Below are 18,821 nucleotides of genomic sequence, written 5' to 3'. Positions count from 1 at the left end.
CGACCCTGCACCCCAACCTGGGACTTGATGATTGGGCCGGAGCTTCGGGAGCTGCGTGCTGGCCTGCGGTCCCCACCCCTGGTCATCCCGTTGCTGGCCCCCCCTTCTCCTCCCTTTTCTCTCTTTTGTCCTGCAGGTGGCCGTGGGTGGCTTGTAGCTTGCATTACGGAGCACAAGTCTTTTCCTGACCCTGCACCCCAACCTGGGACTTGCTGATTGGGCCGGAGCTTCGGGAGCTGTGTGCTGGCCTGCGGTCCCCACCCCCGGTCATCCCGTTGCTGCTTCCACCTGCCTGCTGTGCTGTTGCCGTCCCTGACCCACCAGTCTGGCCCTCGGCAGGAGGGTCCCCCCTGATGAGCCTGGTCCTGCTCAAGGTTTCTTCCCTCCTAAAGGGGAGTTTTTCCTTGCCACTGTTTGGCTTAAGGTTTTTCTCCCACTAGGGGAGTTTTTACCTGCCATTGTTTATGTAATAACTGCTCGGGGGTCATGTTCTGGGTATGGGTCTCTGTAAAGCGTCTAGAGACAACTCTGTTGTATTAGACGCTATATAAATAAAATTGAATTGAATTGAATTGAACTATTGCATCTTAGACAACTGTAAGGCAGAGGTTCATTTAAGTGTGTCAAAATACCTTGACTGTGGTGTTGGGCTCAAACTTAAAGGCCTTGGTCTGCCCATTCTCCAGATACACCTTCAAGACGTTGGGCAGGAAGAGCAGCGAGTTGCCCTGCAAACAAAACCCCAGATCAGGGATCAGGGAAATCAGCACTAGTAAAACCTGCTGTTTTAATTTGTTATAAAAAACCTCCATGATTCCTTTATAATACACACTCATTTTTGCATGTCAATTCTGCAAAACAGGTCAATGAAAGTTATTATGGGTAGCAAGTTAGTGCTAATAAGGACAGAACAAAAAAAGGGGATGTCAACAGAGGATATCAGCTATAGTTTGGTACAACAGCAGCATCCATGACCTCCACTTTGTGCAATAACAACATTTAAACGTCTAAATACTCACTGGCAAACATCGCTCACTGGCACTGCATCAAGATCCATCTCTTATCAAGAGCTGATACAATCACAAGGACGAGGGATTCGAAAGAAACCGTTGTTGAGCACTACAACACAGAGCTACGTTCACAAGTACGACTCGAAGACTTAACTGACAAAAGAAGCCTTTTGTAAACCAAAGGCCCCGGCCTCTCTGGCCATCATACAGTGGAAATGTGTTTAAGTAATTCTGTATGTCAGATCTTTTAAGGTAGAAATTGGTCCTGTAGGTTCCAGAGAAGAAAAAAAACAACAACTAAAGCATCACTGAGATAGTTGTGAGAAGTAAATGAAAGCGGCAGGTTCTGTGGCGGTGTAAGCGGTTGTATCAGCGAGCTCGGCTTTCATTTCCACTTGTGTGATGGCAGCGGTAATCATGATAAGTACACTTTTAGAGGAACACGGGCTGCCTTCAAGACTGCAAGCTTTTTCGAGGATGCTCAGCCATTTTCTATCAAGGCCGTGAAAAACTGCTTTGTGCACACATTACGAAAGGATGAGGAAGAAGAAGGTGAAGATGCTGGTCCCAGTGGAAAATGTGGAACAGAAACAGAAACAGGGATGTATAAAAAGAATACCTGACAATAAAAAAGTGGCCGGTGAGGGCACAATAACAAATGAAATGAAGCCGAGAATAAAAAACATGAAACACCTTTGGTTCATCCCGGATTATATCCGGTTAGGGTTGTACAGTAACATTATAGAATATCATGTTTTACACGTTACAACAGCATGAAAATAGAAAGAGTCACTTCATTTTATTTTTAGCTCCCCACACAGAGGATTTCTTTGCATCACATCTGGCCTGTTTCTGTCTACCTCGCTCTTCCCTGTGGTGAGTCATCCTTCACCGCTTCCTTTCTCTTCTTCTACGATGTTACAATTCTCTTTTCTGTGCAGACTCCAGGATGGAGCAAACCATTTAGATCTGTATGTTTTCCAGATGAACGGCAGGACAGCGATGCTTTAGATAACCCCTCCCGTTTTCCATCTCTGCTTCTCTCGCTCATTAAAACATTAGCCACCCCTTTTGCTCTGGTGCACTCCATCCCTCTCATCTAATGCTCACTGTCCAGACATTAGGACTGGAGAACAAGCGCCAATATTGATCTGCGTTTTGCCTGTGTTTAGTAATGGGCACTCCGGCCTCAGTGGTTTTCCTCATCCAGCTAATTTCACATCCGCTAGCAACATGAAAAGGACCAGCCAGAGTGAGGCCACGAAAGAAAAGCTGCACACACCGTGGAATAGCAGACCCGATCTACTGTAAATCATACGGCTTCCAATAATAAATAACAACCAGAAGTCCTGACTGCCGCTTGGAACAGTCAGCGGTTCCACTCTGGACGTGGAGAAGATGAAAAGGCTTTCAACGGATATCAATATAAGGAACAAGAGTCAAAGAGAAGAAGAGAAGTGAAGAGACCAACAAAGATATTTACATCATTTTCCTCATCATGACTCCATCACAAGTTCTTTCCCATAACCAGATCAGGCTTTTATAGATCAGTTGACAGTTGGAACACATTCCCCCTAAAAGGGATTAATACTAAAACAGAGATGCTGAGATTGGATTCCCATCAGATTTGCACAGATGAGTCCTAATCTGAACCGCCTGGTTACTCAAACAAACAGTCTTTTGTGTCATGAATAAAGCAACATATCACCTTCATCCACCAGAGACATGTGATCACCCAAAACACAAACTTATATTCATACATTTATAGATATATGATATTGTTTGGAAACATTTCTCTTCTTTATTACTCTTTTAATTCACAACCAATTCATGAAAAGAGGTAAAAAAAATTAAAATGTTATCCCACCTTCACGGGCAACGGTGTGTGCTGTATAAAAGATGGGATTCTGATCAGATTTGGTGACGACCAGGTTTGGTCTGGTAGTGTGAACACAGCTTTATTTGTCATGACTCACAACTTATGTTCTCAGTTTTACTCACTGTTTGTGTCACTTTGGCTGAACAATGTGAACTGAATGACATTTCTTAAATTCTCTCCTGCACCAATTTTTCCAAGTATTTTAAATGTGGGATTACGTACATCAGAAGTTAACTGGACATCCTCTTGAACACCAAAGGACACGTACACGTACTAAATGCTCAGTTTAGCTCTGAAGCTTTGGCTGCTGGCAGATCAATTATTCAGGAAGAAATCCCTCACATTACTTTACTGTTACCTCTTATTGTTTGATTTACACATTTTACTGTACATAGTAATTACAAAACTTGATGTAAAAGCTCTTTGAAAGGCCCCAAAAAAGCTCCAAATGTTCATGGGTCTGGTGGTCAACACTTTATAATTTAAATTAAAGCATGTTGTCAAGGCTCATGTCAAATAGTACAAATACATCTGGAAAAAGGGTTGTGGGTGTGGATACCTTCTAATTAAATACGTTTGCATTTAAAGCCTGTATTAATTATTGATTGGAGCTGAATTAAATGCATCCATCCATCCATCCATCCATCCATCCATCCATCCATCCATCCATCCATCCATCCATCCATCCATCCATCCATCCATCCATCCATCAATCCCAGGCTCACACCTGAGTGTCATGTACAATCAGTCCATCGTATACCACCAGACTTTGTAGTCCTGTCATGATCAGATATGGATAAACGTGTCGGTGATAGTGGGTGTCATGGTTTTGGCTTTGGTTGACCTCTTTTTTTATTTTGAAAATCTGCTTCCTCGTGGGTTAAACTCAAGGAAAGACTTGGCTAATCTGCCCTGATTGTTGACAGCTGCGTCGTGAGCCCTGGTCCTATACACTGTCTTGTTTTCCTTTCCTCTCTTGTTTTACGTTCTTTTCCTGTGATCTTCTTGGAGTTGTGGTTTTTGCTGGCTCCTTTGTGCCCCTTCCTGGCCTCTCTGCGCCCCTTCCTGACCCCCGTACGTCCCTTCCTGGCTCCTGTGTGACCCTTCCTGTCTCCTATGCGCCCCTTCCTGGCCTCTGTGTGCCCCTTCCTGGCCCCTGTGTGCCCCTTCCTGGCCCCTGTGTGCCCCTTCCTGGCCTCTGTGTGCCCCTCCCTGGCCTCTGTGTGCCCCTTCCTGGCCTCTGTGTGCCCCTTCCTGGCCTCTGTGTGCCCCTTCCTGGCTCCTGTGTGCCCCTTCATGGCCTCTGTGTGCCCCTCCCTGGCCTCTGTGTGCCCCTTCCTGGCCCCTGTGTGCCCCTTCCTGGCTCCTGTGTGCCCCTTCCTGGCCTCTGTGTGCCCCTCCCTGGCCTCTGTGTGCCCCTTCCTGGCCTCTGTGTGCCCCTCCCTGGCCTCTGTGTGCCCCTTCCTGACCCCCTTGTGCCCCTTCCTGGCCTCTGTGTGCCCCTTCCTGGCCTCTGTGTGCCCCTTCCTGGCCTCTGTGTGCCCCTTCCTGACCCCCTTGTGCCCCTTCCTGGCCTCTGTGTGCCCCTTCCTGGCCTCTGTGTGCCCTTTCCTGGCTCCTGTGTGCCCCTTCCTGGCCCCTGTGTGCCCCTTCCTGGCCTCTGTGTGCCCTTTCCTGGCTCCTGTGTGCCCCTTCCTGGCCTCTGTGTGCCCCTTCCTGGCCCCTGTGTGCCCCTTCCTGGCTCCTGTGTGCCCCTTCCTGGCTCCTGTGTGCCCCTTCCTGGCTCCTGTGTACCCCTTCCTGGCCCCTGTGTGCCCCTCCCTGGCTCCTGTGTACCCCTTCCTGGCCCCTGTGTGCCCCTTCCTGGCTCCTGTGTGCCCCTTCCTGGCCCCTATGCACCTCTTCCTGGCTCCTGTGTGCCCCTTCCTGACCCCATTGTGCCCCTTCCTGGCTCCTGTCTGCCCCTTCCTGGCCCCTGTGTGCCCCTTCCTGGCCTCTGTGTGCCCCTTCCTGGCCTCTGTGTGCCCCTTCCTGGCTCCTGTGTGCCCCTTCCTGGCCCCTGTGTGCCCCTTCCTGGCTCCTGTGTGCCCATTCCTGGCTCCTGTGTGCCCCTTCCTGGCCCCTGTGTGCCCATTCCTGGCTCCTGTGTGCCCCTTCCTGGCCCCTGTGTGCCCCTTCCTGGCTCCTGTGTGACCCTTCCTGTCTCCTATGCGCCCCTTCCTGGCCTCTGTGTGCCCCTTCCTGGCCCCTGTGTGCCCCTTCTTGGCCCCTGTGTGCCCCTTCCTGGCCTCTGTGTGCCCCTTCCTGGCCTCTGTGTGCCCCTTCCTGGCTCCTGTGTGCCCCTTCCTGGCCTCTGTGTGCCCCTCCCTGGCCTCTGTGTGCCCCTTCCTGACCCCCTTGTGCCCCTTCCTGGCCTCTGTGTGCCCCTCCCTGGCCTCTGTGTGCCCCTTCCTGACCCCCTTGTGCCCCTTCCTGACCCCCTTGTGCCCCTTCCTGGCCTCTGTGTGCCCCTTCCTGGCCTCTGTGTGCCCCTTCCTGGCCTCTGTGTGCCCCTTCCTGGCCTCTGTGTGCCCCTTCCTGGCTCCTGTGTGCCCCTTCCTGGCCCCTGTGTGCCCCTTCCTGGCTCCTGTGTGCCCATTCCTGGCTCCTGTGTGCCCCTTCCTGGCCCCTGTGTGCCCATTCCTGGCTCCTGTGTGCCCCTTCCTGGCCCCTGTGTGCCCCTTCCTGGCTCCTGTGTGACCCTTCCTGTCTCCTATGCGCCCCTTCCTGGCCTCTGTGTGCCCCTTCCTGGCCCCTGTGTGCCCCTTCTTGGCCCCTGTGTGCCCCTTCCTGGCCTCTGTGTGCCTCTTCCTGGCCTCTGTGTGCCCCTTCCTGGCTCCTGTGTGCCCCTTCCTGGCCTCTGTGTGCCCCTCCCTGGCCTCTGTGTGCCCCTTCCTGACCCCCTTGTGCCCCTTCCTGGCCTCTGTGTGCCCCTCCCTGGCCTCTGTGTGCCCCTTCCTGACCCCCTTGTGCCCCTTCCTGACCCCCTTGTGCCCCTTCCTGGCCTCTGTGTGCCCCTTCCTGGCCTCTGTGTGCCCTTTCCTGGCTCCTGTGTGCCCCTTCCTGCCTTCCTTCCTTGCTTTTACACAAGCTGGTGCTGGCCAGCAGCTGGCCAGAGAGCCACGTCATCATGTTACTGTATACGTCTGTGTAGGTCACCATTTCCCGGTACAACTAGCGCCAAATTCAGTCACCACAACAAAGATGGAGGACTACGCTGTGCTCTTCCGTGGCGCGCCCGTGGCGCCGGTGGCTGCGGTGCTGCGGAGCTGCCCTGCAGGCTCTGTTGCCACGGCTAAGCCGCAGGGTACGGCGTAGCCTACGCCGTAGGGTACGCGGCGACGCGCACCATTCTGCGTTGGTGTAACGCGGAACCATAAATCAGCCTTACGGCGATCCCTATGCCTTAGGCTCTACATTGGTGAAACGCGGAACCATAAATCAGTCTGCAGTGTGTTCTGTTCTGAACTTCTCTATTGTGGTAATTTTGCTGCGACGTAGGGTCCCTCCGGGTCCCTCCGGGTCCCTCCGCCGTTCATTGTTGTGTCTAAAAATGATGCGCAGTGCCCACCCAATCAGAAACGGTACAGATATTCTGTGATATTTTTTTATATGTGATATTTTTTATGGCGCTCTTCCGTGTTTACTCTGCTTTGGTTGTTCAGTAACACCGCCCCCAGCCCCGCTCCCAGCCCTTGACGTAAGCACGTAGCTCCCGACGTAACATGGTTCTTTTCCTAGACCAGCAAAGAGTTGGTTCTTGTCTAGCACCAGTTTTGAGAGCCAGGAGCCAGTGCTTAGGCTGTGTAAAGCCAAAGAACTGGTGCTAAGTCTGGCTCTAGCCCAGAACCAGCCCTGGAACCAGCTTGGTGTAAAAGGGGTATGTGTGTCCCTCCCTGGCCTCTGTGTGCCCCTTCCTGGCCTCTGTGTGCCCCTTCCTGGCCTCTGTGTGCACCTTCCTGGCTCCTGTGTGCCCCTTCCTGGCCTCTGTGTGCCCCTTCCTGGCCCCTGTGTGCCCCTTCCTGGCCTCTGTGTGCCCCTTCCTGGCCTCTGTGTGCCCCTTCCTGGCCCCTGTGTGCCCCTTCCTGGCTCCTGTGTGCCCCTTCCTGGCTCCTGTGTGCCCCTTCCTGGCCTCTGTGTGCCCCTTCCTGGCCACTGTGTGCCCCTTCCTGGCTCCTGTGTGCCCCTTCCTGGCCTCTGTGTGCCCCTTCCTGTCTCCTGTGTGCCCATTCCTGGCTCCTGTGTGACCCTTCCTGGCCCCTGTGTGCCCCTTCCTGGCTCCTGTGTGCCCCTTCCTGGCTCCTGTGTGCTCCTTCCTGGCCCCTGTGCGCCTCTTCCTGGCCTCTGTGTGCCCCTTCCTGGCCTCTGTGTGCCCCTTCCTGGCTCCTGTGTGCTCCTTCCTGGCCCCTATGCGCCTCTTCCTGGCCTCTGTGTGCCCCTTCCTGGCCTCTGTGTGCCCCTTCCTGGCCCCTGTGTGCCCCTTCCTGGCCCCTGTGTGCCCCTTCCTGGCCCCTGTGTGCCCCTTCCTGGCTCCTGTGTGCCCCTCCCTGGCCTCTGTGTGCCCCTTCCTGGCTCCTGTGTGCCCCTTCCTGGCTCCTGTGTGCCCCTTCCTGGCTCCTGTGTGCCCATTCCTGGCTCCTGTGTGCCCCTCCCTGGCCTCTGTGTGCCCCTTCCTGGCCTCTGTGTTCCCCTTCTTGGCCCCTGTGTGACCCTTCCTGGCTCCTGTGTGCCCCTTCCTGGCTCCTGTGTGCCCCTTCCTGGCTCCTGTGTGCCCCTTCCTGGCTCCTGTGTGCTCCTTCCTGGCTCCTATGCGCCTCTTCCTGGCCTCTCTGCGCCCCTTCCTGACCCCCTTGTGCCCCTTCCTGGCTCCTGTGTGCCCCTTCCTGGCCCCTGTGTGCCCCTTCCTGGCCTCTGTGTGCCCCTTACTGGCCTCTGTGTGCCCCTTCCTGGCCTCTGTGTGCTCCTTCCTGGCTCCTATGCGCCCCTTCCTGACCCCCTTGTGCCCCTTCCTGGCCCCTGTGTGCCCCTTCCTGGCCCCTGTGTGCCCCTTCCTGGCCCCTGTGTGCCCCTTCCTGGCTACTGTGTGCTCCTTCCCGGCCCCTGTGTGCCCCTTTGGATTGTTCTTGTTTTCTAGTCGTGGAGGGGGTTTGTTTATTCCTGGATTCCTGCTAAGCAGCATTTTTCCCTATTAAAGGCCTCTGTCTTTGTTGGTACTCCTGCTGTTCCTGTATCTCCCATGAGCGGGTCCTCTCCACACCTGGGAGAGTGGAGGAATCAGGTACGTGTTGCATGTGTGTGGTTGTTGGTTGTAGATGGACTACCCTCCTAACTGTTTGTGTCCCAACACCCCAATAAGTTTATACTGTGTCGTCGTTCCCCTCTTCCCGCTGCTTTGTCTGTTATCGTGCTCCTTTTGGGTTTTTCTTTGTTTTTCTTGTCGTGGCGGGTTTGAAATCCTGTGCGAGTAGTGGCTCTTGTTTATATTAAGGACTTTAACTCATGCTCCTGTCATCACAACCCATCTCCATGACTTTCTTTTTCAAGTTACTTTTAGTTCAGCGTGCGTCTATTGTGCTCTCCTTGGCACCTCCATTTCTACTTGACTCTGTTAAGGTGAACACCCACCTCCTCCAACACTTCCACATCTTCTCCCAGGATGGCAACAGTCACACAATCATCATCTTCCTTTTCGTGTTCAAGCTAAGACCATCATTTTTAAGATCATGCTAGAAAGAGGTCTACTCGACCTCATGTCTGCCCCTGCTGGACCCCAAGGCTGCTCTGGAATCTTCTGCTGAATCACAAGTGACTTTAAGTGTTCTGGTTGCAACTGGAAACTGAAAGTTTGTCCAACATTTAAGAGTCACAGACCAGAATCCCCAGGAATACGAAGACCAGCAGTAACAGCTTTGGGTTTGTTGACCACCACCACCAAATTCTTAAACTCATCCTTGGAAAACACTTGCTCAGTATCAATATCAGAATGATCAGCTTGTTGGGTTATGGCTATTAATAATCCCTGGGCTCCGTTGTTCAAAAGGTGTAATCTGGGTAAAAACGGTTTTTGAAATCTGTTTTGTTTTTAATCCAGGATCAAGTAATGTGTCTCAGTTTTACCCCAGTTGTTTAAAGCAGAGTAGGATTGGATCAGTCTGTTCCAAATCCAAATTTACAAGATTATCAAATCCGAATAATGAGTGATCTAATTTAGACACCATATCACACTGAAGGCCAGTCGGTGTTTAAAAACAAATAGAATAGCAAACATGAGGAAACTCAAGGTTTATTTGAAGACACAAAAAGAATTGAATACTCCTTTTGTTTTGATTCTGACAGCCGGATTATTTTATTTCTACATTAATGGTCTGTGTTACAAAGTAGTATACAATGTCAACTGTATGGTTTGAAAACAAGGTTAAAAATATTAGTATATAAATGTATATTTACTACACGATGAATGTTATTTATGTGACCAGTTTGAATTGAATTAAAATCACATTTTGTTCCTGAAATCCCCCCTGAATCCACCAAACTGATGGGATCAGAACTGTTGGTTTTTTTTTTGGATCAAAGTTATCCCGATCCTACTAAAAAGTTTGAACAACCCAAACTGAGGATTTTATCCAGATCAAAACCAAGATTGGATTACGTGATCTAATCCGATCTCAAAATCTGTTTTTGGTTTTTAACAACCCATTTTAATCCAATCCATTATCTAAAATCCGATCGGATTCCTTTGAACAACTGGGCCCTGAAGATGTTGAACAGCAATGCACGGGTGCAACGTCACCAGTGTTAATCAGGGTTAATTGACAAGGAAACTAAGGAATTTTGAATTTGAAGTTGAACAAATATTTGGAAACGCCTGTTTTCTCTTTCCAAATGCACTTTCCATAAATTCACTGTGTCTAACTGAAAATAAATACTGGAGGAATATAAGTGATTGTAGGGAGGGGGGGTTCAAAGGGTGAAAACAACAACCCTACACTGTATATCCTAGGACCCACCTGAGAGTGTCCATTGACCTCCACCTCCTCCGCAAAGTGGACTTTGACGGGGTTGGACCTGAGCTTCGCCCTCTTCTCTGGTGTTATGAACGAAGACTTTGGGCCCTGGACAGAACAGAGTTGAAGAGTTTGTCATGCTATTTTCTTCTTTCCTTGCAGAGCTGAATACGGTGCAGCCGGACCCTGCATACAGCCGTGTATTAGATGGTCTCATTTTAAGAACGAGGGTTTAACCTCATATTTGACTGCTCTATATATTTTGTGTGGAACAACTCTATATAGAAATACAGTGCAATTCATCACAGTGAAGTGCTGGATGTCATAACCAAAGTAAAAGCAGGTGTGCATGCCTGCAAGAATAAGTAATGATGTCAGGATTAGTGTGTATTTGTTTCCATATAAAGACTGAACCACGGGGGAAACTGTCAAACAGCCGCTTGCTCTTATATCATTGCCTAGTTTAAATAAATCAAACATTTACACACAGGCATTTCTTGATTTGTTTTTTCAGATGTTTTATTACCATTGACATATGCGGCAGAGATGAATGTGTTTTCTGAGCAAAGCTACTGATTCCTTAAATACTAGTAATGATTTCTGGGAGCTGGGAGCTATGAATCACTTGTTAAAGGTGCTTCCATCAGCTCACTGCTGCACCGAGGGTTAGGCCTTCGTTTCAGATCTATTCCACCTTCATGCAAATGCGTTTGTCGATTTTTCACAGATACAAAGTGAGGTGCGGTTCACACGCATGTTGCAGGTGCACGCATTCAGGATGAGCGATTACGTGCCAAGAAGAGGAGCTGCTGCCCTTTCGGGATATACCTAAGCATGTAAGGTGTCATCACAGCTGACAGTGATGTAGCGGTGACTGGACCGGTGCCGTCCACTAGTATGTTAATTCAGGCTGACCACAGCATTCGGGGGAAGAGACACTGCAGTGATACACTTCTTTGCAGAGAGCATGAAACCCAGATATCTGCTCTTGTTGCTCATCAGCCTTATTTCATAGATTATCTGCACTCCAAATCTAGAAAAATATTACCGTATTTTCTGGACTATAAGCCGCACCTGCATATAAGCCGCATCCGCTCTATTTAAAAAAAAAAACAATTAAAAAAAGATATACAAGCCGCACCTGTATATAAGCCGCATCCGCTCTATATGCAAGCCGCAGATATTTCTGTTGTTAAATTAGATATTTACTACATGTGCAGAAGGATTTTGAACTGTAAATGATGTACATGTTTGTACCTAAATAGATCTTTCCTAACAGTGTCTTTTAACACGGCAGCAACTTTGTTGATTAAAACGGGACAGAACTAAGAGAAAATAACCAGTATTTATTTATCTATTTATCTGTTTGAAATCTGCTTCTACCTACTTCTATCTGCTAAAGAAGAAGTAGCGTATTCTTCTTTGCATTTATTTTGTCTTAGTTTTGATTCTAATTCCGGTTAAACCACCCAGAGCGGTGGAAGAAAAATCCACAGAATAACCGCACCTTTGTATAAGCCGCACGGTTGAAAACCTATGAAAAAAGTAGCGGCTTATAGTCCAGAAAATACGGTACTTGCCTTTTTTGATTCAGGGTTGTATGTTGTGCACACATGTAACAGTGCAAGAATTGCATTAAATGACTTAACTCAACCTGATAATATTTGTGTATTACACGTTCAGAGAACTGGAGAATAAAAGTGAACCCTTGTGGTTGGTCAAACCTCCGTTGGCAGGAGTGGCTTTCAGCAGGAGCTTTCAGCAGCGGAGGAGTTTTTGAACATTCCTCTTTCCAGGACTGCTGCAGCTCAGAAGCCCCGTTTGAGATCATTCCACAGCATCTCTGTGGTGTTGAGGTCCGGGCTCTGAGGGGACGTCATTTCTGAAGCCTTCTGTGGTTGATTTACATCTCTAATCATCATCCTGCTGCATCACACAACCCCCACTACCAATCAGCCACCCTGGACCTGGACCAATCAGTCCAGGTCCTGAGGCAAGGACTTGAATAGAAATCATGATTTTCACTGAAGTCTTCCCAGCTGGCCGTCGACTTGTGTAAAGAGGAACCACGGAGCGCAACTCCGTTTAACAGTTTGTGTAACTGTGGACTGATGGATCTTGAAGCACTTTGGAGAGGATTTTTTAGGCTTATGCAGATAAACTACTCTTGATCTGGAAATCTACAGGATTAGAGCAGCTTCTCATGAGAAGCAAACTTCTTCAGATTCGTATGGAACACAAATACTTGAACGTCTTATCAATAATAGAACCTGTAAAGCACACCTTTAAACTTATTAACTCATTTTATTAGTTTGACTGGAGATCCTTGTTGTACTAGTCTGTGGGTCCACGTCCTTTTCCCATGACCACTGTCTGCAGACTCTGTTCAATATAACCTTAAGATAATTGTTACCAGTTTACACATATTGTGTTTGATCTTAATTGCGTCAGAATGGACCATGCCTGTAATCACAAAATAAAAACTCCACCGAAAATAACCCACCTTATTTCACCAAACACTGAGGTCATGTGATCATTTCAGCTATAAAAAAGGTTTAAATCCTCTCGTCGCCTTTTTCTGCCTCTTTCCCGGCGTATATTTGGTGGTTGCGGTACATGGTGTGATGTTGTATTACAACTTTAGTCAAATCCACCACTCAGCGTAATAATCTGATCATTTTAGATGATACAGAAATGAATCAACATTGAGCTTCACACGGAGACTTATGAAACAAGAACTTGTAAAAATGTGACGTGTCGCCACTGAAATCTACAGTAACTCTCTGCTTAAAAGCATCTGATCAGACTTAAAAGTCATTGAAATTTAATGTTAAATAAAAGGTAATTGTTTAATAAAATGCGAGGCCTCTGCGTCACTACTGGGATCATGGTCTGTAATTTATCAGGACATATTTAGCATGTGACTAAATACCGATGTTGGAGAGTAAGTTCAGGATTCCTGCAGGTCCAGAGGTCATTTAAGTCCAGTGCAACGAGCACATCAGAGGTAAACCACGTCACATTTAAAAGACACGTTAGTGCTTTTTCCTGGAAACTCTTGAAATCAACCCTTGCTTGTCCAGTCTTCTCGTATCTTCATGAACTTTGACTTCAGAGGCGTGACTGAGGCTTTTAGAGTATGAAATGTGGCGCTTGGGGTTTTTTTTCCTGTCATCTTCACACAGTCTGTCCCTGAGGTGCCGGATGCAGCATCCACCCCCAGGAAGACTGGCCACCGTCTTTAATGTTTTTCTTTTTGTGAATAATCTTTCTCACTGAAGACTGATGGACTCAAAGTTGTTTTTGAAATAGCTTTATACTCATTTCCAAATCAATGGCTGGCAGTGATTTTCTTTAATATCTCCAGGATCACTGCTGATGTCTGTCCTCCTTTTCATTATGTAAACACACACCTGAATGCACTAGTCCTACAAACTGCCAAAATGTCTGCTTTCCAAAGCGTGTAGCCTGGTAACATTTTTGTTCAACATCTGGAATATCGGTAAACCTATCAATTTGTTATCACATCTAAAACCCATCAATACTCAACATGGCTCTGCAACCAGATCTGCTCCTGGTGTTCACTTTCCTCTTCCTCTACCAAGAACCAGTGCACTAAAGAGGCTACGATGTATAGAGCAGTAACATATTGGAACAAGCTTCCACCACATTTAACCATGATAAACAATAAAGCTGGATTCAAAAATAAATTAAGAAAAGCAGTACTTAGCAAGTAAGTCCGTTTTAGTTAGTTGGTTTATTCTGAAATCTTTGGTTTATTCTGAAATTCTGAGTGTGTAAAATGGAATATTTTTTGTTGTTTGGTTCTGGCTGGTTTCAACAATTTAAGGGTTGAATTCCATTACATCTCAGATCATTTTTGTTTAGATTTAGTTATGTTTTAATTGTAAGGATTGTATTTTATTGTTTTATGTGTGCAATGTTGGACCCCAGGAAGAATAGTCTTCACTGCAGTGAGGACTAATGGGGATCCGTAATAAATAAATAAATTCTATGGAGGAGCTTTCCTAATGATTAATCAATCATCTACATTTGATTAGCAGTACCTGGCTGTTTTTCCACACACTTCTGTCACATATTACAAACCAAAACACACGAAGCAGGGCTGAAGAACCCATGAGGCAACTTTACCTTTGAGTGTAACCTTTGCGTGAATGATTGCTCCTTGTAAGCGTGTGCTGTTGGTTAGACGTAGCAGACTTACCAACATTATTCTGAGGACGGTCATACTCAGCGTCTCCTGGCACTCCCTGAAAAACAGACAGCGAGCTGCTTAACGTAATGTCATACTGGGTCGGCTGGCGTTTTGTACCCATACTGTACATATGTGTTTGTGCATTCAGCTGCGAGTGTAGACCTGATTATTTCAGCAGCTTGCTCTGGGGTCAGGTCATCGACGGCAACGTTATTGATCTTCACCAGCCGGTCTCCAGGGGCGAGCCGACCATCTGCAGGACCACCTGGAAACACAAAACGTCCTTGTGTTGTCATGCCTGAGGGCGTACCATCGGCCTGCACCACTGCTAACTGGCAGCAGTGACATCCAGCATCTCGTATCTCATGATTTGCTTTTATCTGACACCAGTGATGATTGTTTTCTTCTTCTCATAGATCTCTCTATAAAGCTCACCATCCCAATGAAGGAGCACCAACAGTCTAATTGTTCCACTTTTGTGCTGTAACCAAAATCATTTCTCTCTCTGGTTTACCTTCTTTACCACCATTGTCTCTTCCTGTTTGTTATCTCAAGGTCTGCATCCAAAAGTACTGATCAGATGGTTTTCTCCCTGTAGTTTCACCATTTATGCCATTTTAGTTGCCCTCTTGGTACCCACGTTTTACTCTCCTCTGACTAAACTGTGAAGAGACTCTGTAGCAGGTGGAACTGAACACATTCATGAATGCACCTGGAACTAAATAAGATTTTACCATCTCAGATGAAAGCACACACACGGCAAGATTGCAATCTGCCAACAGCCTGTTCTCTGAAACAGTAAATAGTGGTAAAACTACAGTTAAATGGACAGACCGGCAGCAAATTACATCACATTTTTTCCTTTTCCTTTTTTTTACATTTTTTCACCCCTGTAAAGGCCTGCCTACCCATGATCCTCCTCTCTGTATCCTGCAACATCAGGAATCTCTCTAGCTCTAGCTCAGAGCTATGCCATCATGCTGCGTAATACTACTCAGTATTTTGTTTAAGAAGGACATGAACAGATGCATGTGACACTGATATGTCTGAAAATGCTTTTGAATAAAGGTTTCACATTTCACTGTTGAGATTATGCAGCACCCGCCACAGACAGCTGTGTGTGTGTGTGTGTGTGTGTGTGTGTGTGTGTGTGTGTGTGTGTGTGTGTGTGTGTGTGTGTGTGTGTGTGTGTGTGTCTGTGTGTGTGTGTGTGTGTGTGTGTGTGTGTGTGTGTGTGTGTGTGTGTGTGTCGGGCAGAAGCAGATGGGTTTGGAGCAGACCTGAGCTGAACAAGAGTTCTGAAATGTGCCCCCGGACCTCGGGGGATTGAGAACCTCTGCAGCACTGCAGCGAACTGCAGCCAGACGAAGGCAAGCTGGACAAATTAAATCTCGTGAGTTCAACAACGTCTGAGAACACCTTACTTTTATTGGATGTGGATTACACCTTTTGGAGTGTGTACTTCGGTAACTGCAGAGGTTACAGTCTATTCTTAGAAAATGCCGCAGAAGTCAAAACCAAGGCCCATGGGCCCATGGACTTAGTGCAACTCATCTATTTAAAACTTGCAAATATAATTATGTACGTCCCATCATTCTATACAGTTTTAGAGGCGGTTATCACATGTCCCACAAATCAATCCTGACTTCAGTACCTGCACCATGATGGCATCTATACACTGGATTGCAGTATCTCAGATTGAATTATTTTCTAAAATAGCAGTTAAGTCACAGTTTTGAAACAAAACTCCAAGAAAAGCAAAACGGGGAAACAAAATCATGTTTCTGATTAATGGAGACGAGCCAGCATTTTTTTGTGGACTTAAGGCCGATTTGTCTGCCAAGTGTTTGCTGCTCCTCGACAATAGTAATGAGTTCATATCTTTTATTAATAGTTGAATGCAGAGGAAGTTATTTAATATGATACGGCTTTATAGTCTTTTCACATTCAGTTTGCACATTGTAGTTTACTAAAAACTAGTGTTTTTTTTTTTTTTATTGTAGTTATTCACAGCTAAACCTTCCCTGGCTCAGACACCCCCGGGGTCCCGCTCTCCCCTCCAGAGCTGCTTCGGTGCAGCTGCATCACAACCTTTGAGAACACGTCGTCCTCTTTTAACTAAATGGACTGCATTTAACTCCCGCTTTTCCAGTCAGAGCACTTAACAGTCCAAGTTAGATTTACAAGGAACCGCTAATCACCCGGTTTGTTGCTGACGGCTCTACATGGATCAGGCACTAAACCTGGTGATGTTCAGACTTTTGCCACATTCCCAAAGCCTGTGAAGAACAAACAGGAGGTGGAAAAACACCATCATATCCCAGGTCAAAACAGGGTCGAGGTGTGTAACAAACCGCGAAATAGACATGGGTATTATCAAAATACATAAAAGCAGACTTGTTAGACAGGTTTAGCTAGGGCAAAGACATCTTGGATTCTGAGCTGAACGGTCCATGATGTCCTGATTCAGAGGAAACATACGCATATTTATCATTTACTAGCTGATGTCACTCAGCTGCCAAAGTTTATCGCTGCTCCAACACCTCAGCAAAACCTGAACATCCACCTGCAGGCTTAGTTTTATCATCAGGACAGGAGTTTCATCTGTTACTCATCACGCCCTTATACTGTATCTCAGTGTAAGTGGAATCTGTTGGGGGCGAAAAGGTCGGAGACAGGTGCTAAATTCAAAGTATTTGTTATTATAATGATTTGCCCAGGTTGCAAGAGGCAGCATATGTTTTTGTTCGCCACGATCCCCCCCGTGGACCCTTGCAGCCCCCTTACAATGGGCCATTCCCAGTGATGGAGCCAAGAGTCCTTCAGTGTTGACATTGGGGGAAAGCCTGCCCGGGTTTCAATAGACCGGCTTAAACCTGCTCACCTGGACATGAGCGTTCCAGTGGCGGTTGCACAGCCTGCATGTAGAGGTCGCCCCCCATCTGCTCAACCCCCACCATCAGCGCCACCTGAGCTTTCTCTTCCTGGGGCTCAGCATGACAGAAACCGTTTTGGCCGTGCATTGGGGCCATCGAATGAACTTGTCTGTCTTTGTGAATTCTGGGGGGAGTTTGTAGGGGCACCTCATTTTACAAATCATCCACAGCCAGCCTTAATGTCGTTATATGCTTTGTAACATTGACATTGTTTATTGTGTTGTCATGACCTTTTGATGTCCGTTATTCAGTTTGTTTTGAGAGAACCCTTTTCTTGAGTGATCGCCTGTTTTTTGGTTTAATAAACGTTTCTCTGAGTAATTTAACTCACTTTGGCAGTGTTCTTCATCCTCGTGAGTACTCCTTGACAATAAAACATTATCTTAAGTGAATGCATTTTAAAATCCTGTGTTTTTATTCTCATTTATAATAGGAAGAGCTATTAAGGTTAAAGTGGACATTTATCATCATGTATCATTTTGTGATTAACATATTTTACTGTACAAAGTGATACCAAATCAAACTGTATCACCTAGTTCTGGGGAGCTCAAGTCTGAAAATACACAATATTGCCAAAAGTATTCACAGTCTCCACTATAATTCATCCCAAAGGTGTTCTACTGGGTTGAAATCAGGACTCTACTGGGTTGGGGTCAGGACTCTACTGGGTTGAGGTCAGGACTCTACTGGGTTGAGGTCAGGACTCTACTGGGTTAAAGTCGGGACTCTACTGGGTCGAGGTCAGGACTCTACTGGGTTGAGGTCAGGACTCTACTGGGTTAAAGTTGGGACTCTACTGGGTCGAGGTCAGGACTCTACTGGGTCGAGGTCAGGACTCTACTGGGTTGAGGTCAGGACTCTACTGGGTCAAGGTTAGGTCTCTACTTGTTTGAGGTCAGGACTCTACTGGGTTGAGGTCAGGACTCTACTGGGTTGAGGTCAGGACTCTACTGGGTCGAGGTTAGGTCTCTACTTGTTTGAGGTCAGGACTCTACTGGGTCGAGGTCAGGACTCTACTGGGTCGAGGTTAGGTCTCTACTTGTTTGAGGTCAGGACTCTACTGGGTCGAGGTCAGGACTCTACTGGGTTGAGGTCAGGACTCTACTGGGTCGAGGTTAGGTCTCTACTTGTTTGAGGTCAGGACTCTACTGGGTCGAGGTCAGGACTCTACTGGGTTGAGGTCAGGACTCTACTGGGTTGAGGTCAGGACTCTACTGGGTTGAGGTCAGGACTCTACTGGGTCGAGGTTAGGTCTCTACTTGTTTGAGGTCAGGACTCTACTGGGTCGAGGTCAGGACTCTACTGGGTTGAGGTCAGGACTCTACTTGTTTGAGGTCAGGACTCTACTGGGTTGAGGTCAGGACTCTACTGGGTCGAGGTTAGGTCTCTACTTGTTTGAGGTCAGGACTCTACTGGGTCGAGGTCAGGACTCTACTGGGTTGAGGTCAGGACTCTACTTGTTTGAGGTCAGGACTCTACTGGGTTGAGGTCAGGACTCTACTGGGCTGAGGTCAGGACTCTACTGGGTTGAGGTCAGGACTCTACTGGGTCGAGGTCAGGACTCTACTGGGTTGAGGTCAGGACTCTACTGGGTTGAGGTCAGGACTCTACTGGGTCGAGGTCAGGACTCTACTGGGTTGAGGTCAGGTCTCTACTTGTTTGAGGTCAGGACTCTACTGGGTCGAGGTCAGGACTCTACTGGGTCAAGGTCAGGTCTCTACTGGGTTGAGGTCAGGA

General features: G+C 47.6%; 1 protein-coding gene across 1 annotated transcript in view; it reads right to left on the bottom strand.

Annotated features, from left to right (window-relative positions):
- LOC133446731 (FERM and PDZ domain-containing protein 1) overlaps positions 1-18,821 on the bottom strand; it is an 81,939-nt gene that overhangs the window by 24,419 nt on the left and 38,699 nt on the right. The window contains exons 5-8 of the mRNA XM_061724750.1: positions 14,311-14,413; positions 14,158-14,203; positions 9,936-10,040; positions 633-728 (exon numbers count right to left, since the gene is read on the bottom strand). Of these exons, the coding sequence (XP_061580734.1) occupies positions 633-728; positions 9,936-10,040; positions 14,158-14,203; positions 14,311-14,413 (350 nt within the window). The remainder of the gene's footprint in view (positions 1-632; positions 729-9,935; positions 10,041-14,157; positions 14,204-14,310; positions 14,414-18,821) is intronic.

This window comes from Cololabis saira, chromosome 1 (assembly GCF_033807715.1).
Source record: "Cololabis saira isolate AMF1-May2022 chromosome 1, fColSai1.1, whole genome shotgun sequence".
Taxonomy (NCBI): domain Eukaryota; kingdom Metazoa; phylum Chordata; class Actinopteri; order Beloniformes; family Belonidae; genus Cololabis; species Cololabis saira.
This window is presented reverse-complemented; position numbering and strand designations above follow the sequence as displayed.